General features: G+C 44.2%; 1 protein-coding gene across 6 annotated transcripts in view; it reads right to left on the bottom strand.

Moving 5' to 3' along the window:
- LOC119187884 (GTPase-activating Rap/Ran-GAP domain-like protein 3) overlaps positions 1 to 27366 on the bottom strand; it is a 458831-nt gene that overhangs the window by 61245 nt on the left and 370220 nt on the right. For 4 of the 6 annotated variants that reach the window (XM_075878787.1, XM_075878788.1, XM_037435991.2 and 1 more), the window contains exons 4-8: positions 25117 to 25149; positions 18795 to 18876; positions 6174 to 6292; positions 4888 to 4952; positions 3618 to 3684 (exon numbers count right to left, since the gene is read on the bottom strand). In XM_075878787.1, the coding sequence (XP_075734902.1) occupies positions 3618 to 3684; positions 4888 to 4952; positions 6174 to 6292; positions 18795 to 18876; positions 25117 to 25149 (366 nt within the window). The remainder of the gene's footprint in view (positions 1 to 3617; positions 3685 to 4887; positions 4953 to 6173; positions 6293 to 18794; positions 18877 to 25116; positions 25150 to 27366) is intronic. The other 2 variants (XM_075878790.1, XM_075878791.1) reach the window with 1 other exon arrangement.

Here is a 27366-nt window from a genome sequence, read left to right on the forward strand (position 1 = left end):
AATTCAATCGTGCACCGATATTCGCAGTGCGAACTTCTGGGGCGGAATAGCTTGATAAGAATGGTGATTCGTCATGCATTGGGTACTCGGAGTTCTATTTATGCGGTGACAGTGGTACTTTTCTGATGATGATGATGGCAGTGACAAGTCGTTCAACGAATGCGACGTGCTCGTTTTGCTTCAACAGTGCCGACGGGCCAGATTATTCGTTTTAGGACTGAATTATATCTGGTGTAATTAGCAAACTACGGTTTCATTGCTTCGTAACACATTCATCGCTTACCAATCGTACTCTACTGGGGGCAACTTAAAAGAAAGAAAAAGAAAATAGCGGTAATCTTGGATTTGCGGCAGCGTACTGTAAAGTGGGTGCGTACATAAGGCCATAAATATACCGTTATAGCTCTCGATTAACGGTCGTCATGCGCCAGCGTACTGGTTATTGATTTCGTACAAAAACGGTTATGTCATATACAGGAGCACTTAATCCTATAAGCGGTCGGCTTTTTCAGTCAGCGAAGCTTTCCACGTGTCCCACCGTTTACATATTTAAACACGGTTCAAAACCATATTCAGCGTTCGTAGCTTGCACTCTTTCCATCATCACGGAGTCAGCAAGATCGAGTTGTGCGTATTACTGCTTTACGCTTTTACCCAACTGCGTCCAAAAGTACCACGATTTACGAAACGAGCACTTGAATGTGTCCACTCAGCAACACTAACGTCGAACGATGATGGTAGGGGAGTCTTCGTCTAAGCCTTTTCGCAGGCAACGATGGTAATTCACTCACCGTAAGACACGAGTGAAAAGGCACCGCCGATAGAGCAGACTTACTTTTGCTCGTGTATAATTTGGCACGTCAAGGCGTAGCAAATGTAGACGGGGAAGAACACATTAATTCAACTGACATAGTCTAGTGCCCTTGAAGGGTTTCAAAGAGAGCTGTTAAAGAAAAATGAAAAAAAAAAATCAACCCGTTTACATGTGTCAAAGGGAACACACGTCTTTTCACGCTTTTTTCTTTTGCTCTCTGTTTTAATCCTAAAAAAATGTTCCTGGGCACGCGAGCGACGAAGGCCGGGTTCATTCTGACGAAGGCCGGGCCCACGGTCGAAACGTCAAGTAAAAAATCTTTTCACTTGTGAGTCAAACTCCTTTTATTCTCCTATATATATATATATATATATATATATATATATATATATATATATATATATATATATATATATATATATATATATATATATATATATTCCGGCTCTAACAGTCTATCTGAAACACAGCCACACAAGAATGGATGCCGTGGCTCGTTAGGTGTACCGTCCCCAGCATTAGCAAAAGCACACCACTCGGCAAGGGCAAAGCCACTTTTCTTCCGAATGCGTGCTCGTACCAGTGGCACGAGGCGTGGGGCTCAGCGCCGTTACCAAGTGCCATTCCTCCCCTTTCGTCCCTCTGCAGCTCACGCTCTCTATTTCGCTCGAGCAATGCGCGCAGGCCAAACGCTGGCTGAACGCCCTGGTGCGTCGGCCTCTCCCACTATATACGACACCGCTAGCCCTTCGCCTTCCTCTCACTTTTTCTCGCTCGCTTTTTTGGGCACCACCTAGCACGGTTATAGAGGAGCTTTTCGCAGGCCTTGCGAGGGACGTAATTTTGCGAATCACGCTGCGGAAGAGACGTGCATGCATGCGTGCGACTGTTAGGACGAAGGAAGAAATAAGCTGCGACGCAAGCCGTATATCAACTTGGAAACAGCCTTCTACGCGACTGGACGCACCGATCGTCGAAGGTCTCTCTCATCCTGGTACAAACCTCGGGCTCAAATGACAGGCCGCTATGGGGCAACCACTACACCCGCAGTTGTCGAAGGAGATCGAGTGAACACGCGTACGCTGCTATAGACTGCACACTTTATAACCTCATATTAGAATGCGCTTTCCTTTTGTGTGTGTGTGTGTGTGTGTGTGTGTGTGTGTGTGTGTGTGTGTGTGTGTGTGTGTGTGTGTGTGTGTGTGTGTGTGTGTGTGTGTGTGTGTGTGTGTGTGTGTGTGTGTGTGTGTGTGTGTGTGTGTGTGTGTGTGTGTGTGTGTGTGTGTGTGTGTGTGTGTGTGTGTGTGTGGCGGTGCATTCAAAAGCCGATGTGAGAGGGGGCATCTTGGGGCAGAATTAAGTCGGCAACAGCGATATGTGCACTCGTTTATTCAGCATGTGCGCTCGCTGTGCACTCGCTGAAATTTAGCAAACGACATTGGCGGCGAGAAAAGAAGCTATGTTTTTCATTTAAACGATACGAACTAACACATTTATTCGAACTGCAGCAAGACCTTCGTGGCAAAACTTTTAAGGATAGGAATGCAAACGTGTTTTTCTTTTATCGGATGTTTAAACTTATGTCAGACATAAAGTGACCATAGAACAAAGTGGCACTGTAATGATGTAGCTAAGGGAAGGTTAATAAAAGAACCTACAAAAACGATTAGAAAAGAAATATGAAACGTAGATAAAATAGTTCGTGCCTACCCCGTACGCGAGCATTATAGCACCGGATTTCAGTAGTAATTACGGCACGCATGTGTGTTAGGAGGCAATGATTAGATGCCCCTATATTATGGATGCAGAGGTAGTTTACTATATAGCACCATAGCCAGATAACTTCTTGTTTTATATCTCGTACCACGCACGCAAAGAGAAATGTCAGACTTGATCCTTTCCTTATGACCTCTGCAAATTGGTATTAATAAGAAGGCCGTGATTTGTTTCATACACTTGTTTATAGCGGGATCGGAACGCAACACGCGCACAAGTTCGTCGAGTTCGCTCACTGTGTTCGCACCACGTCGCAGTTGTCAGCCTACATGGAAACGAATCGATGTACCCGTAACTCTATACCGCTCATATCTACGACACTGAATCAAACACGATCAAGTGAAGCTGCAAGATTCTGCCGTGGGTAACTCAGTGCACGTCCACTTCGTCTTTTTCCGTCATTTTTCATCCTTATTCTTCGCGCAAATAAAAGTTCTCGGCCGTGACGATATATCTTACTCAGCATATTATATACATTGCTGTCCGAAGTCCGAGTTCATTTTGTGCAGCAGTGTGAGCAGCAGACCATCTATATTCGTAATATATTCACCACCTCTTCCCCGATCGCGAACGAATTTTTTGTTTTTGCTCCACCACGCGCTACTGAGCAAATGTTTAGCTGCTATAGAAAGAAAGCGCTGCTCTAAAGCGGGGAGACTCCCGAGAAGGCGCTTGCCAAGGCAAACAGGCGGGCCGAGCCTCTATCCTTGTCTATACATGATTCAGAAAGAAACAGAACCACAGTTATAAACAGAAGCAGCAGCAGCCGCGCAGCGCCATGAAAATGTCGTGATGAGGTCGGATTATGCATGCAAATTCGAACGGTACAGTCTCGATTACCAGGCGACGCCATTGCTTAAATTTATACCGCACGCCCTTGCATATAATGTGGATTAGACCTCGGCTGGATTGTTGTATACGCGAGCCCAAGGCCAGTTTCGCGCAGGGCCGAGCGGGGACCGCGGTCGCGAGATGCGCGCCCACCAGTGCGTATAGAGGCGAACCAAGGAGCTACGCCGATGCCCACCTTTTGAATGTCTGGAGTGAAGATCTCTTTGGGGCCCTTTTCGATCCTGTCCAGTGTCTCGAAGTTGCTGCGAAGAAGGACAGAAAAAAATAAAGAAAGAAAGAAAGAAAGAAAGAAGAAAAGACAGAAAGAAAAAAGAAAGAAAGAAAGAAAGAGAGAGAGAGAGAATGAGAGAGAGAGAGAAGTGTTATCAATTTTCACTGGCTTAGCGACAACACAGGGCGAGGAAGGGGGAGGGAGGCCACTATTTCAAATCTAACGCGTGGACCTCATAGTTTATAGAGTTAAAATGAGAAAAACTGCGACACAAAGTGATAATAATTTAAGTGAAGTAATAATATAGTAACCCTATTACTACCGGAATAGTGGTGTTGTACATAGTGACTGACTAAGAGAAAAGGGACATTTCGTGTAATGCATATATTAAAGAAATTCATAAAGTGCATATGAATACGCGAGGACAGTGTATTTTCATGGCAAGACGTTGGGCGCAGAACATCTCATGGGTATTTGCATCCGCTCATCCAGTTAGAAGAGTGCAAAAACATTGTGAATATCTATGCTTGAAGATACCCATTGCGGAATTTAAAAAAAAAAGGTAACGCTGAAATGTGTTTGTCACTTAGATTTCTGGGATATCGAAAACGAAGTTGATGCAGTCGGACCAGCCTAGTGAGGGAAGCAGATTCATGACAGACTCTCGCCTTCTTTGTGTGAAGACAAACACACACACTTACACGCACTCACACAAAGACAGTCTCATACGACCCAGATTCGTCAGCCGTTCCATTTGAAGCTATATGCTGCGCTTCATGAAGGGAGCACCAAAACATTTTTTATACCAGGAATACCAAAAAACTCTGCCCGAAGAGTGCTAAACGCTGGCTTCGAAAATAACTTAGTAACACGTAAAAAAAGAAAACAAAACAGGTTCGCCGGGGGTGCTCCTGACAGCGGCCCTCCTCACAACTCGGCAAGTCGTAAAAAACAAGGTCGGCCAGCTTTATTCGGGACTGTTTAGCAGGGTGGGGCTCCAGGGTGGGGCAAAGCACTTTGCTCGACATTGACGTAATTATCGTTCGCTGGGCGAAAAGGTGAGGTCGGTACGCAGCCGTAGTACTGCCGAGAAATAGTTTGGAAAAATAGTTGCGTGGGGGTCATGCGTGAGCTTTCTGAATGAAAATGTGTATGTTGTTCAACCCTCTTTAAAAAGCACAAAAATGCCTCCCATTCCTGGCAACAAAAGATATATCCAAACCACCAAGCTTACCTCAGTATTGACTTGACTGTAAGCGGCTTGTTCGGTGTGTGGGAGAGACATATCCTTTGGGCCCCCTATAAGCATACGTTTAAACACAATGACACCATACAGTAAAGACGTTGCTATAACACTTCCATTTCTCATATCCTCCCCATTAAATAAAAATGGCAGGAAAACAGCTTAATTTATGACCGCATTTACTTTCGAGCTCGCAAGCACACAGTTCGAAACTAGTGCACGTTAATTCTGGTTCCACATATGAGCAAACATGTGCCACGCAAATTCATTTAGCTGTAGACCTCTACAATGCAGTTATCACTAGACGAAACGGAAGTGCGCCACTAGAAAACCAGCGCGGGATGATAACAAAAGAAACCCCTTAGTATTAGTAATTTCAATGTTCAGAACGTTCATAATGGTAGAGTGGTACGGGCACGGTCTTCACATTCGCCTGTGCTGTGTATTCGTTTTCATATTTATTAAGGAAAAAAAAAGAAACTTATACATTTCGTGTGAACTCATTTCATTTCATTCAAACGACTTCTGCTTTATTGTTCTATTTAGCTACCTTATCTTTTTTAACAAACGAAAGGAACATTATTTTTTTTTGGGGGGGGGGGGACACAAAATCAGCTGGCTGCACAAAAACTTCGTACAGGTCAAACAGTACACCGTATTGCTGAACAAGCTCTTGCATGCAGTCTATAAACGACAAAAAGCTTTATCGGTGCCCCTCACTTTACGTGCCCTCAAAAGAAAAAAGAAATGTTTCACACGGACCATTCGCCATGTGCGTTTCATACGCGTCATTCAGCCTCCCAGTTACTTGCTCGCAAGCAGCCAGAAATAACAGATGCACCGAGCTCTAATAATGTTCAAATCCCGACAGTTCAGACGTTCACTAAAAAACTGTGACCTAACAATCAATAGGTGGTTGAACGAGTGATGTTTCTGGAGCCATTGTTTCGACAAGGGGGCCTTTCTTCGCCAGCACAAAGCGCATTTCGTGAAACATTGGCTTGAGAGTGACAAATTATTTTTCGAACACTGTTAACTGCAACAAGTAAATCGTCCCGGGCCTTCGAGTACAATTTTATTTCGTCAAGCTTGAAACATGTCTGCCTCTAGCCCTCCACGATATGATGACACTACGGTGCGCCGAGTGTTCGTTCGGAAATACGATGAGATTTCACAACGTAACAGGTTGAATTTCGGAAAACAGAGCTCATTATATAGTATGCGTGTGGGGCTTCCGCATCGACGCGCCTTTGAGCGGCGAAGTAAAGTGAACCAACCGTCTTCCTCCAGAGGATCGCACGGTACTGCTGCAGGCCTTGTGTGTTTGAATCGCACAACACGACGGACAGGAAGAAACACGTCTTCTCGGAGTCGCAACCCACGTAGTTTTGGTGCACTGCGACATGTTGGAAATGAAAGAAAGAGCAGATAAGTCATTGGTGGTTCATAGGCGGCACTAAACAATGAACCCAGTGATTAATTAAACTCTTCACTGCAAAGTACGAATCCTCAAACTCGCTTTTTAAGGAAAAAAATAAATATAGTTTTTGGTTCATTAGGTATTACGGCTTGGTGGCGCTAGCCACCGCCCGATCTAAAGGGTACAGCTATATCCATCCATCCATCCATCCATCCAGTGATCCAAACGAACTCCGAACATATGAAATACGTTACGCACAAGAGAAAGCGAAAATAGTAAGCGCCTACAGTTCGCATAGCTATATGCACCTTTGAGAAATGCTTTCACAGAAAGCCTTCGTTAAGATGAGAAATTTCTGAACTTTTTGACAAGATTTTACATAATATAGACTACTGCCCTTTGCAATAGCCAATTCCTGTTGTTTAACAAAGGATATTGCAGATTGTCTTTCATCACTGTCGCATAACCAAAACATTACATGTAACAACTTAATTCCGGGATGCAAAGTAAGCAAATGAAGTAGGGTGGGGGGTAAATTTTAAACTGATAAAACAAGGTAGACAGCTGTTCTCATTTTTTTTATCTGGTTGAAGGAAGGAGCCGAAGATGTTCACGTGTTATACTACATACCGCAGGTGAAAACCATCATCACTCGTATGCGTCGCAAGACATGGTACCAAATTTGTCGATTACAAAAAAAAAAAAAAACGTGTATGTGATTCCTTTTAAACGTGAAAAGCAATAAATTGGTGAGATGGGCTGATGCTTAAATGTACGTCACGTCTTCGCGAACATGAAAGCTAATGAAAAGGGACTTCGCATATGCTTGCAATGCACTGCAAAGAGTGCATGCACCAATTTGAGTTTGATAAAACCACTGTCATTCACAAGCACACCAACCAATCTCTCGTTAAAGCATTTGCTATCAGGAAAAGTGGGATAGGCTGTGCTAGCCAACCGCCCGTTTTTCTCTTTCACTGTGAGGCTGCTTCTTCAGAGAGATTGTGAAAATGGGTGTTTTTGTTTGATCGGTGCTAGTGAATGTGCGGCTTTTGGCTCATGTTTTTTAAGCGTGATGACGTAGTTAGTCCTCGTTCTTAACGACGACGTATATACTTTATGGATATGGGGGCAATATTTCTAAACAGAACTGGTAGTTTCAAGTAGCACTTTTCACTGTTTTTTTTTCTTCAACGCTCTCCATTCTTTTTAGCGCTTCATCATCGTGAACGTATGCCAACACGCTGAACGGGCAGTCATTCTATAATGCATATGCTGCAGAATATGCTTTACGGTATAAACACTAGCATTTATTATTATTATTGTTAGGTGCTGCCACACCAGTAACGACGACGAAGGAGAGCACTGGTGAATGTTTCTAAAAAGAAGGAACAATTCTACGACAGAACATTTTTTATGATATGTAAGTAAACATTACAGCTCGCTTCTCCTCCTGACCACCCCTCCCCCATTTTTAAATGTAGCTACTATCAGCAGGAATATATGAGTGTGATGGCGTGTCCAGACGAATTTTTCTTTCCAGAGATGTCAGCTGCACATTTTGGAAACACTGGGATCCGGAAAACGAATAATGCAAAATTGAGTGCTGATGCTTCGAACCATCGAATTCATGAAATTCATTCTCGAACCACCCAAATCATAACTACTTCTCTCGGTAATGAACCCGGTGTTTGATGGGTTATCAGTGCACGTTGGTCATGGAGCAAAGCCACACGAGTCAAAAGGACGCTGAGGCTTACCAAATATGTCATTTAGGCGCTTACACTGTTGACAAAGTAGACTCTAAGACAACGAAGCAAATGAAGTCGTGCTTAGCATTGACAGTGCGGAACCGTATAATTTATTGCTGTGGCATCCGTGTCTAGGCACCTTTCGGATAATTGTTGCCGTTTAATTAATTTATCTACAGGGATTCTGCTGGTTTCAGAATGGACACACGATGAACGTATAATATATAATGGTGGAATAATACACTAAATTACACGCATTATAAAAATAGTGCCAACATAAAACTAGGAACGCATTGAGTGAAAATACGCATAAAAATATGTTACACGAAGCTAATATACGCCTAATGAAATGCCGTTTCTGCATAGTGTGAAATGCCCTCTTTTTCCCTTCTTTATTCACCGTACACCATGCAGGTTCGTTTTTTCACCCCGCAGTGGTTCTGGTGAGCGTTGAAGTGTGAAAAAGCATACTGTCAATAATAAAACTGCACTCGGATAGTGTGTTCCAGCTTGGTGAGAGTCAATAATAAATTGGCGAGAACCTGGTAGAAGTTCAATGAAGCTGACAACTTGAGGCGAAAAACAGGTTAGAAACGCGGAAAAGGCAAGTAATGCTGGCTATCCAAAGAAATCGTCCATCAGCTGCTTAGAATTAATGCTACTGCTGGACTAAACAATGTTGGCAACTACAACAGTAATAATGCGCTATCTTCTCCAGTGGTTTGTACCGAATAAACTTCGAAATAAAAAAAAAAGAGATCGCAATTCAGCACGAGTGTTGCGAGCAAAATTCAGTTCCATGACAATTGTGTCTAGCCTTGATACAGAATAATGGCCGCTGATCAGCTGATTAGAAATGATAAGCCGTCGCAAGCCCCAAGTTTTGAATTAATGAACTCAACCATCAGATGTTAAATTTCTGACTTCCCTTTTCATTGGCTGGTTATAAGAAGATTCTACACTTAGCATCGTTCAATGTGGCTATTGCGTGTTAGCTCGACAGCTGCTGCTTTTTTTTTACATGAAAGCCTTTGTAGCACAAAATTTGAACGTGCGGCGAAATAATCTTTATTTTTGATTTTTGCTAATATTTCATTATTTTTGTGATTTGGGTAGCTTGTGTGCTTCTCGTTGTTGTTGGGGTTTAACGTCCCAAAACCACCATACGAGCATGAGAGATGCCGTAGTGAATGGCTCCAGAAATGTCGACCACCTGGGGTTCTTTAACGTGCACCCAAATCTGAGCACACGTAGATGTTCTAAAGAAAAGGGGAAGAAATAAGCGCGGCGGCGTCACTGTCTCTATCTATGGTGGTCACCTGAACAACACGGCGCGGGTGATGGGAGTGAAAAATATAGGAAGGAGGGAGGAACGAGTAGAGAATGGTAAAATTTAAAAGCATTCGATCCGGTCCCTATACGCACGCAAGAACACCAGCGCACCACGCGCAGTCCACTGATAAAACCGCCGAGAAAGCCGGGGCTAGAGTGATGTGCGCGTATTAATGCGGGAAAGAGGAAGAAGAGTGGAGTCATCCATGCTCGCGTAGTGTTTTTTTATTCGTCTACCGGCTGCTAACCGTAAATGCAGACTGCTACAAACTCTTATGCTAGATGCGTTTATGCTCAGTATTCGAATATATCTCTAACTTCATCCTTTTACACCAGCTTTCAGGTACCGTCCCGATTACCGAAATTACAAGTCGGCGAACTCAGTCATGAGTCGATTCACTCGAGCTCACTCAGACTGCGATAGAGCCATGAGTGTCAGTTTTAGTAAGTATATGGGTGAGTAATATTTTCCCTAGTCTGAGCTCGAGTGAGTTTCACTTTCTTCTGCCGACCTAAGGTCCGATCTAGTCATCTTTAGCATTACTATCAGCCTTGTTTGAATTGACTTTCAAACTCATGCCCACTTACTGGTTTTTCAAAGCCATGTCATTCATGCATCATTTCAATATTGGTTGATCAGAGGTGTGAATAACGTAGCGGTGGGGGGGGGGGGGGGGTCATGATCTCTCTCACCAACTGATCCAGCGAAATTATTGATAAATATATCTTATGTTGCTATCTGTACCAAAACCATGACCTTACTGGTTTGCAGGCTATCAGAACACGTTTTCGAAGATACAATGCCAAACGGCGCCTAGAAGAGCACCGATTACTCAAGATATTGTTGCTAAAAAGCCTTTACACCATGGCCAAAAAGTCTAATTATAGGATAACGGACAGATGAGCCGACATACTCGTACTCCCTCAGAATTGAGCTGTGAGTCTGAGCCTGGGTGAGTAGTGTTATGGTGAGTTTGCGTGCGAGTGAGTCTCTTTGAGAAAAAGTTTCATGAGAGTGAGTCCGAATGGTTCCGGCTCACAAAAATTTTCGCGATTCGGAGTCCGAGTGAGTGCAAACCTCGAAATATAGTTAATGAGTGAGTCCGAGTGAGCTCCACAAGTTTTGCCGATCTATGACTAAGACTAGTTAGGGGAACCAGCAGTCAATATTCATGTGGACGTCTGCGTATGTTGGTGTTCTATTTTTTTTTTTTTTGCAGCCAAAGCTGTCATGCAATCAGAAAAACAGGCAATTTCGGTGCAGTAATTGGCCGCAGCCATGGCCGTGTCTATGCTATCACGTGAAATAAATACCTAAACGATAAAACATTTATCCAGAAATTACGACCATCTAGCATTCCTTAACGTGAACTGACATCGGGTGGTTTCTAGCAGCGCAAGAATCATCAATGCTGCTTTTACTGCATCTCGCAGCCTAAGGCCCTAAAGGTAGCAACTCGGAAAATAACTAAAATGATACAAACAAGTTCGCGGAGCTGTCACTGCATTGAGGTATTTCAGGGCTGGACGTCGCCATTTGCATTGAGGTATTGATTCATTTCAAGACTGAACGTTGAGCATAATAATTTATTACGCAGTGATATCACGTGCTGATTGATATGTGGGGTTTAACGTCCCAAAACCACCATATGATTATGAGAGACGTCACAGTGGAGGGCTCCGTAAATTTCGACCACATGGGGTTCTCTAACGTGCACCCACATCTTAGCACACGGGCATCCAGCATTTTCGCCTCCACCAAAAATGCAGCCGCCGCAGCCAGGATTCAATCCCATGACCAGAGGGGTAAGCAGCCGAGTAGCTTAGCCACTAGACCACCGCGGCGGGGCGACGTGCTGCCCGCGCCGTGGCGATATAGACGTTGCTCGGAAATCACTGGGGCATTCGGTTGGTACACTGCGCCTCGCGCTCAAATTGCTAGATGCGCTCAGATCTGCCGGCTTTCAGCCAAAGGTCCAGAGCTGCCAACAGACCATCAAAAAAGAAGTTGGTGAAGCTTTTTTTCACTGCATTTGGCAATCATAGAAATGTGTCACTTCCAAAAATAAAGGTTAACCCAAGGAACTTTAGCAACCGTTTTAATCTAAACAAATTGGTAAATTGTATTTGGGAAAAGGAAGTGCGATTCTCGGAAAGTATCTTGAGTTGGTAGTACACGTAAGGGTTACATGTTGAAGCTAACTATTTATCCACCTCTTTCTTATTCTTCTTTTTCGTATATCTCTTTCCTGTACCCCCCCCCCCTCCCCAAGAGTGTAGGGTAGCCAACCGAGCTAAGCTGGGCTAACCTCCTGCCTTTCCTCTATTTTTCTCGATCTAAGCATGATACTCGGCGACCACCAGCAGCATTATTTCTACAGGACAATCCTGATGTTTTACCACACTGTAGCTGTTGACTGCCAAAAAATTGGAAGACGTGGTTAATTTTATGAAACCTAACCATGAGGAATACCTTCACTTTCTTTCCTATTGATATTAACGATATTCGCTTTTTTTTCGTTTCCTGCCGCATTACGCATTGTTACTCGATATTGAAAAGGCCATAAATCAGTACGGTGTTACTGGTTTCCATAATGAGACTAGACTGTTGTGTGGGCACTGCTTCCAACTTCTGACGTGGCACCTAACGTCGCTGATTAAAAAAAAGTTGTGTTCTTTATGACCCAGGCTAAGTGACTTCCATCTTGATATGAAGCTGTCTGAAAGATTACCAAGTACAAAGGTAGCGAACTCTTCAAACAATTTTCATGATCTTTTCAAGGTCGCGGCATTTAATCTCGGTCGCGGTGGCCGCATCATAATGGGGACAAGCCGCCAGAAGCGAGTACACTCAAATTAAGTCCACGTTAAAGAACGCCATTTAGTCAAAATTTCCAGTGATCTCCACTACGGCGTTTCTGGTAATCACATAGTGGTTTTGTAATGTGAAACTCTGGCAATTATAATTTCATTAGGCAGCTTGCTTCATGTGACCTTTTCCCAGGGCCAGAGTAATTTTATAATCAAAATAAGTAAAAAAAGTGTTACCTTCCGTTTTACAGACAAAGCACTTTGCAAAAAGTTAAAGGCGTGGGCTACACAATCGCCAGATGCACTTCTCGTTGAATTTCCGCATTATCGAACCTTTTGAAATAAAGAGAAACAAAGTAACTACAAGTGACTGGACGTTTCTCGACCTCCATTAAACTCCACAATCGCTTATTTAACTAGCAGTGGACGCGAAATCGCGCGAGCACTGTGCATTTATTCGTGATTACACAAGTCAAATCAATCTACCCTAACAGCGACCACGACAACTACACTGCACACATGCGTCGCATGTCACAAATGCGGGAGTGGAAACGCGTGTCAGGTCATGAGAAGCAGTTTTGTCTCAACTGGGAATACGTGACGTCTCTGTGGAACAAGGTCCAACAAGAGCGGATTCCTGTCGGAGACTCGGCAGTGCGACAGCAACACTACGGCCCGCCTGTCTCACTGCGGTACGTGACTAGCTACGTCAGCTACCGGTGGCACTTGAACGGCCCCGTAGAGACACAGGCGAACCACGCAGTCCGCAGGAACCGCCGCGCCTCGGGGCCTTTTTCCCTCGACGAATGGAGCGTGCCTCGAAGTTCCGAGCTCATTCAGCGAGAAACTTTCTTTTCTTTTTATTCTACGACATTTTTATGTATGTAGCTTGCCAAATCATTTCCACGGCTTGACAATGTACGCTGGGAATGACAGTACTTGTTGATTTTGATCACTTCACATCTCCACAGTTCCCAACGTACAGCTATATATATCGTACACGCCGGCTTGTCTATATGTGTCATAAGAGGCACTACGGATAATTTTACAGAAGATGACTCGAAGTGAAAGGTATTTTGGCAACGGCAACTGCAATGTACGTTGATAGACACGTACAGGTCAGACGAGGTCGGGCAGACTCTTTCGTGTCTTTGTGTATTGAGTATGCGCTTACTGGTTTTTCAGTAAATCCCACCTTTTAGGATAGCCGGACATTTGGGATAACCAGCATAAATGTTTGCCCTAATGGTCTAGGGCGAAGCACCCACCGTTGAACGTTACTTATGAACACTTGGCCTACGGGGCTCCCTTTTTGGTTAATTCATTGAAGAAGCATGAAAATGTGTGACAGCGTACGCATATACACGAACCAGAAAGACACAAAAGGGACGAGTGCCTACTTTCAACTGAGTCTTTATGGTAACTTTCAACTTATCTGAATACTGACTTCCACCAGCCACGGTGGTCTGTTACGGTGCGCGACTGCTGACTGGAAAGTCAAGGGATCGAATCCCGGTCACGGTGACCCCATGCGAAAATGCTTGAGGCTCGTGTACTTAGGTCTAGGTGCACGTTAAAGAAACTTAGGTGGTATAAATTTCCAGGTCCTGTATTATGACATCTTTCATAATCATATCGGAGCCTTGGGACGTTAAAACGCAAGCTATTTTTCTTCAACGCAGACTTTCCACCGATTAACTTATGCTGTTGTTTCTGAAAACAAACATTCAGTTGAAACTTCACGCTCGTCTCGTTGTGTCTTCCTCGTCGGCGCCTGCTATCGTTTTCACACCATCTGATGTTTGGCCTTCCTTTATCGGGTTGGAGGAGTGGGGGGGGGGGGGGGGGGGGATTTGCCTTTGCATTTACCGATGACTGGGGCGAAAGCTAACACCGTTGACGCTGGATACTGCAGGCTATCCAACTTGCCTTATCACAAGTATTGCATTCCTGATCGCGATTGTCTACAATTATATAATGGTGACGTGTACTTTAATGTTCTGCAGTTATATCAGTGGAAATAGCGAACGCTTTTTCTTGTATGGAAGGTGTGCGTTTATGCGAAAATTCCATGCCTAAGATCAAACTTGACGCCGCAAACGGAACAAGCCTCATTTGATACCAGCTGCCGAATATATTAACTCTACAGAGTCGAGTAAACAGCTTGGAGACAGTACGTATAAAATGACTTTGCAAAGCGATTGGAGCTTCTCACATGTCTTCAAATGAAAAGCCCACAAACGAAGTAGAGCCGTTCTATACAACACCTATTGGCGTTCCAAGCATCATTTGCTCAGCGTTGGTGAGTCCCGCGTAGACGCGGTATTTCGCCAAGGACAAACAGCAAGAATAAACTCGCGACCGCTGTCATTATGCGGTAAACACATTTTGATGGTTCGTTTTCAAATTACCAAAATGAAGTTGGTAGCTGCCTTGGTTTTTTAACACACAGTACCTGCAGCGTCTGTATAGCTCAGATACCGGCTAAATGCACAGTCATAACTGCAGAAGCTAAGTTTCTTGTGCTTTAAGACTTAGGAACAGCGTCGAAGCCATCTACAAGTCACATCCACTTGTCATTCTCATTGCTTGATGCTGATGAGTTTCGAACTGCGATGATGAAACAGCCCAAGAGAAAAGAAGATTACAGAATACAACTATGCACCAACTAATTCGATTTAAGACGCTAAGCTAATAACATCAATTGTGCTGCAATACCCCTAGATCTCTTGGTATGGCCGCCACGAGGCTTCATGTATAAATGCGCTCAACCTCTCACCGTCTAATTTGAGACTCTTCGATGATAGAAGGCTGCCACCTGAATCACCCTGTCATCAAGATTTTTCCGCAAATGATAAGAGACGCGATATTTTGTGCATTTCGTTAAGTTGCTTCATTTTTGTATTCCAAAGCCCCTGACCAGAACACGCATATAGCAACACACAATTGATACACATTTTCGCCTCCTATTATACCCAAACAAGATCAGCCCCTGAATTCTGTCAACGTGTGCAACGCATTTTTTTTACGGTTATCTCTATGTAACGCGCCCAAATGTGGCTGTAAGCTAGAAAACAACGAAGCCAGGCGTGAGACGAGTCTCTGGGCAACAATCGTTGCACAGTTGCAAGCTGCGGTAAAAGTAAGGGTGGCACGGTCTTGAAAATAAGTTTGGTTCAATAGGGCCCTAGTAACGGTGCGGAAGAACGTGACCTGTTATATCAGCCACTCTGTCATCGTGCGTTTTTTTTTTTTCCTTCAGAGAAGGCGCCCAAGCGCCGAGCTGCTCGCTGAAGCACACGTGTGTTGGCGGTTATGTCTGCCAGTGGTGCCTAACCTGACAGCAGATGGTGAGCTCTACTGGACTGGAGGGTAGGTACGTGAGCAGGAAGAATACAAAGCGCCCAAGAATTCTGGGAGAACACAACGCAATGCCGTGAATGCTGTGCGCCATGAGCGTTCCGAGGAACAAACTGTTCCAAGAATGCCTGGAGAAATGACAACCAGAAGTGAATGGCGTGCCACTGAAGAAAAAAAAAAAGGAAGTCATACGTATTCGGGCATCGTCATCGTGGACGGAAAATACAAACGCAGCAAGACGAGCAAGCGTGCCAGCGTGCGCGCCTGCGGCTTCCATGTGTGCGGCTTCCCGGGGTGAGTTGGCTTGCGGTACCGGAGCAGGCAGACAAACCTCCGGTGAAGAAAGGCGAAACGGGGGATGTTGTCTTTTCTCAGGGAAGCGAGTAGTCTTAGGAAGTAAAGGTTTAAGCACCGCCGGAAGGGGAAAACGCTAACTCTCATCCGGGCGTTTCCTTGTCCTACAAGACATCAGGCACGTCGTATATATTGTACAAAGCATAAGCCTCCGTATGAAGAAACACGGGCATAGAAGGGCGTCGTTCCGGTAGCGCTTATACTGGTGCCCAGTGGCATCATCAGGAAAGTCGTTCATCGCTTTATTGCGGCACGGGCCTCTATTCTAGATAGAGGGCGCAATCTTCCCTCTGGCGTCTGGCCACGGAGGCGTTACAGTGGCTACAGTTGCTGCAGTGTTCTGCTGCTGATCCGAAAATTGTGGATTCGAAGCCGGCGGTCACATTTTGATGAAGGCAGAATGCTAGAGTTACGTGTACATAGATTTAGGTTAACATCAAAGGACCCCAAGCGAACAAGTTTTCCAAAACTCTCCACTACATAGTTGATTTTGAGATGCGAAGAAATGCAATCACGTAATCATTTTTTTTTGTGCCAAAATCATGTATGAACGTGCACCAACTCCTCCCAAAAAAGTTCTTTTAACCATCTGCTACGATGCGCCTCATAGTTGTTCTGTGGTTTCGACATGCACAACTGCAGATAATTTAATTTTTCTACCCGTAGTGCCTTCCCGATAAACTTTAAGATATCATCCAAGTGGTCACTTTTATTCTGCGGTTCATCATCTGTAGTTTTAGCCTGGAGGAATCGGGACGTTCATTGTCAGCCTTTCTAAGACATTTCTCTTTTGCAGATTGCTTGCTCAATTTACTTGCTATATGCTTCAGTGGCTCTTTTTTCTACAGCATCCATATTCGAGGCGTGCAAACTTTCGTGTTTATAGCTGCTAGGCTTGAGCTCGTATGGATCGTGTATCAAATGAAAATTCTTTGTTTTAAATATGTTCTGTGAGTAAGATCAGGGTTCGGTAATAGACAGTATAAAGCTACGTAGTAACAAAAACATTCGCTAATGGTAATTTTTTTACAGATGCTTTGCAAGTTAAAATGCCAATAAAAATTTGTCATTCGCATTATGCCACGGCGTCATTGCTTACATATTCAGACGCTCGCCTGTTTGGAATATTTCAAGTCTCAGAACGAGTTTGGCAAGAGTGCGGGATCTCAGCGGGATACGAGGGCGAGTCAAACACAGGCGCACTCGGTCGACGGCATTTTCGAAAAAGGCGACTTCGACAGCCCCATTCATCTGTATCCAAATAGGCGACTCGAGCGCCCTTGACTCGAGATGTTTTACCTGGAGGAACATGTATGAATGCTTGTCACGGCAAGCTGCGGGCATTAAGTGTCAACACGTGACTCGACGCGGACAAAAATGCTTGCGTTTCTCCTTTCCGCTAAGCATAAGGGCTTCTTTTGGGCCAGCTAGCTGCAATAGTTAGAAGATTTTGAGCCATTTGACTTCGCCAATTTAAACGAATTTACAATTTATTCAGTTCGACATGTCTGTAGGTGTCCTTTATTCTTAATAAGGCTGCAGACTTGGGTGCACGTTAAATAATCCCAGGTGGTCAAAATTTCCGCAGCCCTCTCCTAATGCGTCTCTAATAATCATATGGTGGTTTAGGGACGTTCAACCCAGCATATCAATCAATCTTCATAAAGCTAGGGGCTAGATCAAGAGCCATGGAGTAACGGGAAATTTTATTTATTTATTTCGGGCAGGGGCTTCCACTTAACAGGGATGGTAAAAGGGGTGGAATGTTGGTGGTGTGCTGTCGCACGTCGTTTTATTCAAGATATCCTATTTTAAACAATCACCTAGTTATCGAAGGGGCGTGTGGTTGCTTTTTTTGTGAGCTCCCTTCCCTCCCTACCTAGCTATGCACACTGCTAGCAGATCAACATATAGAGCATTGTTTTCGAATAGAACTCGGCACACAACATGCCTTTATGGCAGCGATACTGCATGTTCGCTTCGCTTTATACACAACTGACACAAATTGATTTTATTGCGCGGCTATTTGAATGCCCTGACTGGATAATATTAACGCATAGTTTGTGGCCCTGATTCACTTGTGGTAATCTAAAGAAAATGCGTTACGAGGCGCTTGATTTGTTTCGAAGTGCAAGCAGAACGAAGTTTCTGAGATGTGGACGCCGAGTTACGTGTATTACGCTGGCCATAATGACAACAGAATAACTTTGCAGAAATGACGGAATAGGTTCAGATAACAAAACAATTCTCTCAAAGGCCTCACAACGACTTGTCCGGTTTCTCCATCCATTGGTTTACGCTGCTCCGCCATATAAAAAACCAGTACGCCTTTCTGTTTAGTTCAAAATGGACTATAGTAGGAGACTGCATCAGGATCGGGGCAGTCAGCTACGTCGCTCGTCGCACTTTTGACAGAACAGAAGATAACACACACACACACACACACACACGCGCGCACACACACACACACACACACACACACACACACACACACACACACACACACACACACACACACACACACACACACACACACACACACACACACACACACACACAAAAGACGAAAGCTGATGGTGGACACACAAGATGGCAGTAAAGTCCAGTACAGATTGAGGACGTTTCAGTCTTTTGAATTCATGAGTGCTCCCATCTTCTCCAAAGAGTGTGCAGTGTACACTGCCAAAATATTGCGGATGCGAACCTTATCATTTAAAAAGGAAGCCTTACTTCTTGAGCACCATTCAGTGATTTTGACTCATACTGGCAAAATCTTAAATTATCGCCGAAGTGTAAGAGGCCAGAAGAGTTGGCGAATTGTTCAGTAGAACAAATACACGAAAGCAAATAGAAGATGAACTTGCACTTACGTTTACCAAGAAAGTACTTGAAGTACCAGCGGGTCTGGTATTCGGGATTCTCCAGCACAGGTGTACTCGGTGAACCAAACAGCTGCAGAGCAGAAAAAAAAAAGCGTCGTCTTGCGTACAGCGAGAGAACAATAGCAAACGAGAGAGTTTTTTGGTAGTCGAAAGTGCCCTGGCATGCGGTGCCTGTCAATCAATCTGCCACCTATAGCACTATTCGCAGTGTTCCCTTTGTAGGGTGACGTACCGCGTTATATGTGTGCTTTCGTTTGCATAACGTGAACTCCACGAAAGATGCAGGCATTAGAGCTATATGTGATGCATGAAAGCGCATGCCACGTAGTAACAATTGCTTCTACACTACAACACGACGTGCTCTCTTTCGTGGCTTGTGCGTCAGATTGTGCGTTAGATTGCAATATAGGGACGGGGCAGCTGTATGGAATTATCATAACAAAACAGCATGAAAAAGCAGAAAAATAAGTATGGCGCGCGCTGATTTCAACGTCGACCACTCTCCAGCTAACCGTTTTTTCTAGTCTACTTCAAATATGAAAAAAAAAAGATGCACATCCACTAGCCAATCGAGTTGGTGGGTGGAGGCAATTACCTCCCACCTCTGACCGTCTTTCCGAAAACATGGCACTATTCTGATTAAAGCAGTTGTCTCAGAAGTGACCTCATCGACAGCATTCTTTAAGAACGCACGTGGAATGGTGAATGTGCAGGTGCAGGACAATGTCGATAGTGTGTTGCACAAGTGTACGCGATGCCCGAAGCGGTTTCTACCAGTGACACAGATGACAACCTTCCACTTAGCTGTGGAGCTCGCACGTGATACGGCGCTTCGAGTCTCTCCTCCTAATAAATACTCCAGACACAAGTAAGGCGGCTGTTGCACGTGTTCACACAGCTGCCGGTACTGCGACGACCAGATAATGCTGCACGACTCTACACGCCCGGCCATTCATCGATAAGCCTCACTTACGGCTCTTACACGCGAGAGAGTTAAGGGTTCGTTAGAATATCAAGTAATAGCTGTATCAGGTATGAACGAGCCGTTTCGTGTTATCGGAAGATTCTTTCAAGCGGCATTCATAACTTGAGAAATACTCGATGATCTCATTCCTCGCTTTTATTTTTAGCATGCAGATGATTATCGTAAGGCCGTATGGTCTTCGAGAGGCACGCACGAATGTGAAGGCAGCACCGAAAAGCAAATGTGAGTTTCCAGTGCAATGTGACCGTTGTAGTGAGAGTGCTTCGCACTAAGAAGGGGGTCACTTTAGAAACGTCTAATATACTGGCAAAAGATCTACGAAGTTTATTCTACGAAAAAAGAGCAAAGCGAGAAGAGCAGACTAAGGTAAAGCAATAATTGCATACACAGCACAACTTCCAATAACTGTTGTCATAAGCAGTGCCCCAGTTAATTTGTGGCATCACCCTTGTGTCTTCCCTAATTGTGCAGGATGATTGCCGCGCAGAATTACGGTTCTTTCCTTGCGCTTCCCTCTGGTGATTCCTCTTGCTAGAAAAACAAACAGAAAGGTGTGACAAAAAACCCCCTGTCCCAATTAAGGCCCGCTTGACGGGCAAAAGCCGGGTCTAAGCCCCCACTCATCCCTTTACGTCAGGAGGCGCGCGAGGAGTGCAAGCGAAGGAAGCGGTATAGTGCAGCGTCGTTTTTCTGGTCGCTGGCGCAGCGCAGGAGTGTAAGGCAAACAGGAGGAGGCTCGAAGCTCCGACCACGAGAGGGCGTCGCTGCAGCTGGGAGGTGGCAAACAGAGAGAACTGCCGTTTACTTTGAGGGCTTCCTCGGTTGGCACACGGGCGAGCCGGCTGGCACAGCTCTGAGTAGCAGGTGCCGGGGAACGGAGGTGTCCGCGGGGATCATTCGGGGCACGGCGATCGAAAGGGGCCGCAGGGACAGAAAGGGGGACAAAGCAGAGGCAGCCGTGAGAAACGCTGACGTCCTCGGCCAGCGGTGAACACAGACCGAGCATCCCGGGGCGCCACCACGCACAAGCAAGGAAAACAGATCACACTGGCCAAGAAATACCCTCGTTCGTGTTTCCCGGGGAAGTTTACAGGTATTGCGAAGCACACGGGCATCGGCCACTAACGCCAGAAGATGAAAAGGCTCCGATGGAGAGTGTATACTATGTACGCTTCGCGTATGTGACAACTTGCTGAGTTGGGCATGTTTAGATAGAAAGGAAGAGGAAAAAAATACCTCCACAGGCACATATGCATAACATGTAACGCGCTTAACAGAGCTGCACATTCAGTCAGAAGCCAAAGCTGCGTTGAAAGAAGCATCCCTAAAGCTATAAGATTGCAAAAGTGTCACTTTTGGCACGATCGATGACGAAATTGCGGCCGCTCTTTCTTTTCATCCTCAGATTCTCGCGGCTTCTCACGTCCCCGCGCGGCGCACACATTCACGCGCCTGAAAGGAGTCGTTGGGCGTGATTTTGTTCACGCGGCGGCCAAGATTGAGTGGCCGCACAGGCGCGGTCTCATCGCGGGCGGCGAATGTCGGCGGTCCGGATAGGAAGCCCCGTTTTGCGTCAATGGCGCAGCTCGGCAAAGAGGTGCGCTATCAAAAGCGGAGCCTGCCATCGTCCACTCGTTCCCAGTCTGCAGAGATGACACAGAACGAGGCTGGCAAAAAAATCAGCACCAACGGCCGATGAAAAGAATGCACCTTGGAGGCGCCTTTCAAGATGAAGAAGGCGGTTTTTTTTTTGTCGGACCCACTCGTACGCCCAGACTCAGCTGTGTCAATACGCTCAGAATCGATCAGAGACGTGCCGGTCAGAAAAACAGCATCCTGAATCGGCCTCGAGCGTCCTGTGGGCTCGCGCGTGAGACGCAGTGCTGTCGGCAATCCTAGTACCGAAGTCTCGGAATATAAGATTGCGGGCAAATCGAGGAAAAGGGGCTCCTCTGGCCTGAAGTGATAACGTGAGACGATCAAGAAAAAGAGATGTGAGAGACGGGATATGAAGGCACATCGATATACGTACATACGACCTACTACATACGTATGTATGTATGTATGTATGTATGTATGTATGTATGTATGTATGTATGTATGTATGTATGTATGTATGTATGTATGTATGTATGTATGTATGTATGTATGTATGTAATGATGTATGTATGTATGTATGTATGTATGTATGTATGTATGTATGTATGTATGTATGTATGTATGTATGTATGTATGTGTGCGTGTATGCGTGTATGTATGTATCTATGTATGTATGTATGTATGTATGTATGTATGTATGTATGTATGTATGTATGTATGTATGTATGTATGTATGTATGTATGTATGTATGTACGAATTTATGTATGTATGTATGTATGTATGTATGTATGTACGTACGCATTTATGTATGCGTGTATGTATGTATGTATGCATGTATATGTATGTATGTATGTATGTACGTACGTATGTATGTATGTATTTATAAGTAATCGTCAGCGTATTGAAAGGGCGTGCGTGGGTCATTGGCTAACGTTCTTTTTTATCATTCTTTTTTTGCCTTGCTATCTGCCTATGGCCGCATAAAAACGATTTATATATCTGTTTTCTCATTAAAAAAACGAGCGACTCCTTGTTGAAATAATAAAAGAAAAGTAAGTAGACGCAACGGCATCTTCAAATCAACCGCTACGCCCACGGGCAACCAACAAACCATCCCTGAGTGGCTGTTTTCCATAGCTGTCGGCGGGCGGCGACACACAGCAACACTAGGTGGTGTTGCACATATTGGAGTGGCTTCAACGTTCTTTTTTTGTTTCTTGATTTACTGTAATTATGCATTCATCCTTCAAAAACTGGGCAGATAATGGTGTCGAGTGTTGCATGGAAAGATCAGGAAAACATAATTTTGGCGTTCTCACTAACGTCAGCACAAACGACAAATACTGTAACCCTTCACTAATGTTACGCCCGACGAAACATGTATTCATTCCTCCGTTACTTTCATAGCCGTTCTGGTATACTCGGCGCCTAACAAAGTGCTCTTAAAAAGTACGCGTGCTCCACGCACTGTGCGCGATGCATAACACACTTAGTAAGAAAAAAAAAACAATCAAGCAACTCAAAATTCAACCTCAGTTTAAAATCTTCCACACACCTCCGCGTTTTTCTCATTGCATTGGTTACCTGATAAAAGGGCGCTCAGATGACGATACTAAGCTAGAAAAAATTGTTTGAAACAGAAGAACAACAAAAAAACAAAAAAGCAGTGTTTGCTGCATGAACCAATTTTCATTGGTTCAGGCAGCAAGTGGCGCACCTTTCGTTCCAATGAGCCCACTTAACTACACTTTAAGCTGTAGAGAAACTTAAATATTTATGGCTCTTCTCTTAGTGTAAGCTTAAGCCACACACTTAGATCCATATACGTTATCTAGCGGTTAAAATTGTGAAGTTCAACAACTATTTTTAATCCCTCATGCACAATAGAAATGGCCCTATGAACTAATATGTAAAACCCCTTCATTGGGGCCTTTAAGGTACTGTAAATAAATAAGTAAATAAATAAATATATTGTGCTTGTACATAGTAAGCGAATAGTGGTACACATTCCCAATAAAAAATGGTTGAAACTCCTTAATATACTTGGTAAATAATTTATTGCTGGAAGATGTAATATTTTTACTGATTCACACCTTTATTAAGACGTTACCGAGCGCCGAGCGCCACCATAACTGTCACACGCGAAAAAGAAAAAAAAAACAAAAAAGAAAACAGTATGATGGCCATGGGCGCATTTCATTATCAAAAGGCATGTCATGAATAACGTAAGTTTAATAATGATATGCTTTGTCTCGCCTTTCAGAGAGTGGTCGCTATACGTCAAAGGTTCAAAATCAATTAGGCTTGCATTAAACGCACCTCCACCTCCGTACTCTAATTTTGAAGTTCGCTAACGCAGCTGCCTTGCTACTTTTTTCATGGCTATATATGAGCGCTCAAATGACAATCGAGCTTCTGGAAAGGCTACAACATTGTATACGTTAACTGGTGGTGCTTAAACACTTCACTGAACGTGTATAGTTACACATCAATTGTTAATTCTAATAAAGTAAATAATCTATGCTTTTCCGTAAAAGAGAACTCCGCCGACTTTTTTACACTCACCGACTTTGATAAAACGTACACCCTATGTTCTCCATGACGTCATGATGATATGTGTCAAATTATAAACCGTAAGAGAGTTAGTTATTCATAAAACGAATTTTCAAATTGGTAGCCAATTCCTAAATCACGTTTGCAAAACGCGGTGACCCCATGTATGTGACGTAACGAGCATACTCTTTTTCAACCCCGCCTTGCCCGGCAGACGGAAGCTGTCACCTATGAGGCGACGACGACGCGAGAACAGTTTGGTTTTGTCAGCTGCATAGCGAGTTGGTCATCGTTGACATCGGGTCTTACAGTAATAATAAGCAATGAGGAGATTGATGTGGGGAGGGTCAGCCACTTTATGCACCAGCAGGTCGAAATCAAAAGACGATGTTTCCGCATTCCTGTAGTAGCGGCAATCATTGCTGAACTCGCCACTTGTTAGTTCAGACGGGTTGGCACAGTTTGACTTCGCGCCGAATAAAATCGCCAGCTTGCTTTTCGCGCGACAGAAGAAGCACATGTGTTACTTGTAGTACACCTTGGCCAGCAGTGGTTTCGTGGCGTCATCGCATACTAAGCATAGAGAACCTCTCTGTTTCGGTCTAGACTCATCGTTTATTGCTTATTTAACATTATAGACGTTCATTCAGCAAAATAGACCACCCTAGATGCTCTAGGGCTATTAATACGATTTGAAAATGGCGTCATCTACCCATAGCCTAAAATACACCGGAGTTACCCTTTAACCACCGACGGTGGAGAATTTCAATAGGCAAGGTCTCGTTTCCCGAGCACTGGTTTCCAGTGTTAGTCATCAAAAACAAGGGAAAAATAGGAAAGGCTGGTCGTTTTGTGATGTGAACACGTGTCGTAAAATGTGAAGCATATGAAGAAACTGTACTGAAACAGTTTGCTCTGGCAGCATAAGTTCGCGCTCGTGAAACCTCGAAGAAAAATTAAGTAAAACAAGAGACACTCAAGAGACGTAGTGAGTAACCTCTCCAAAACATGGTCATTCGAGTAAAAGAGACACAATGACAAAAAAAAAAAACATGACCCCACACAAAATTCGCGAAATCGAGCCGAGAAACGTTAAGAGCCTTCAGAAGGCTGTCGAATGTGGCTCTCTTTGGTATGTACAAAGAAACGTTAAAAAAACGAACAAAACTTACGCAGACTTCATCCTTTCCCTGCGTCCAAAAGGCCTGAAAAAGTTTCCATAGTGTTTGAATCAAATGAACGAAGATTTGAACACAAAGTAATCGAGCAGCCGAAAAAGCGACAAAGAAACGAGCGTAAAACGTTGCTTGCAGTAACAAAACAAGTCAATATAGGCGGTATAAACTGTAGAAAAAATAAAAATTGGTACTTTTCTGCGCACAAATAAAGGAGGTACGCAAACGTAGTTGCACACTCTCATCATCTTTTTGAAGAAAACGTAGCTCACCTTCGGCGGTACACGCGGGCTACAGTAAGCGACTGCCCAAAATGCGAAAAAAAAAAAAGAATAAGGTCTACTGTAGATGGCGCGATGCTGTATACCTTTTCTGAAGAAAAGCCACCCACAAGCGTTTTCGTCTGTCTTCTTGCCTTATTATTACGCACGTCAACACCACACTTCACTTGGAAGGGCTGCTATCGCAAAACTTACCCACAGTGTGGCGCTTAGTGTTGCCGACTATTGAACCGCATAATTTTTGCTCCTTTTAAACAACTGCGTCACGATTTCAAGGAGTGGTGGAGTGGTGACAAGAAAGAATTTGTCAACATTTCCACGTGCCGCTGTGATAGAGGGCCTGCTATTCGCTGAACACAATGTATGTATGTATGTATGTATGTATGTATGTATGTATGTATGTATGTATGTATGTATGTATGTATGTATGTATGTATGTATGTATGTATGTATGTATGTATGTATGTATGTATGTATGTATGTATTTAGTAAGTAAGTAAGTAAGTAAGTAAGTATGTATGTATGTATGTATGTACGTATGTATGTATGTATGTATGTATGTATGTATGTATGTATGTATGTATGTATGTATGTATGTATGTATGTATGTATGTATGTATGTATGTATGTATGTATGTATGTATGTATGGGCGGGTGGTTGGTCAGTTTTTGCGTGGCTAACCTACTGGCATCAACCTATAGAGTGACGTCAGGCTACGGTATTAATGCTGGTCACTTCACAAACCAGTATGGCTCACTGTGATGACATCAGGTACGAAAACATTCAATATAGTCGCTTGTGCTTCTCCAACGGAGCCACGGTGCACAGCATCTGCGGATACGGCACGATATTTTACTCGAGCACGTGGTGAGGAGCTGACGCGGCGTCGTGATGTGAAGGTGCAATGGGAACCAGAATGACACTCCTAATCACGTCCTTAAATGCAGACTATGTCGAAGAAACCAGACGAAAATTGCCCGGTGTGTTGGTTATATCTCGCGCTTTAAGCAGAAGCCGATTAAGAGTGTAGCTTTTAAAAGTATGACGTAAACAATGTTTCAGTGTGCCCTCACGCCTTCCAGCTTCAAGGCTCTTGAGATCTTTACTTTTCATTTGACGCAAGCAAACAGCAACTGAAATTTCTTCAGCATCCTTTAAGAAAAAAAAAAGAGATAGTACTATAATATTTGTCGTCTACTATGTTCAGTGCTTGGCAAATACCGCACCACTGCCGGTCCGCATGTCACTCTTGTTGCGTTGTCCTTGCTGTAGGCTTTCTGAAGCCAAATTAAATAGACTTGCTTCTTTGAGGCCGGATGCCTGATCATGCCTAACAATACTCCATTTCAGTGCTTTTTTTTATTTTGTGACCATGACCAAACTATTTCGAAGCATGTATCAATGTCGCCTCAACTTCTCTAAAATTAGATTCGATAGAACGCGTGCTCTAGCTACAGCGGAAAGCACTTGTGCGTGTCGCATGCATGAAGCCCTTTTGCGATACGCATTAGCACTCGCCTTGACGGTTTGAAAGAACTGTCACCGGCAGACGGGAAGAACATTCCGCGCATCTATCCATGCTACACATATACCACAAGCGTTTTGAAGGCGCTAGTACTAGGATATTTTGCTGCTTTTATAGTTATTGCAGCAGTAGCAGATGAATCGCTCTGCTCATGGGAAGCTCGTAGGCGAGTAACAACGCCGTATGTGCTCAAACGAGCTTCAATGGCGAAATGCTACACTGTGCAGGTGCATAAAAGTTCCCGTTTTGAAGTCCTATTTCCGGCACCGAGTAACACGCTAAAACCATGCGGTAAAGTCGCAGGTCACTATACCATCAAACAAGCTCCCGCCGCTTCGTGGGAGACAGAGTTAAATATAGAACTGCGAATCGGCTGTGCTCTTGAACTTGTGCCGTCGAGTTGTTAAAGATGTTCAAGCATTAAAGAAGCTGCCGCTATG

The sequence above is a fragment of the Rhipicephalus microplus genome, chromosome X (genome assembly GCF_043290135.1).
Source record: "Rhipicephalus microplus isolate Deutch F79 chromosome X, USDA_Rmic, whole genome shotgun sequence".
NCBI lineage: Eukaryota > Metazoa > Arthropoda > Arachnida > Ixodida > Ixodidae > Rhipicephalus > Rhipicephalus microplus.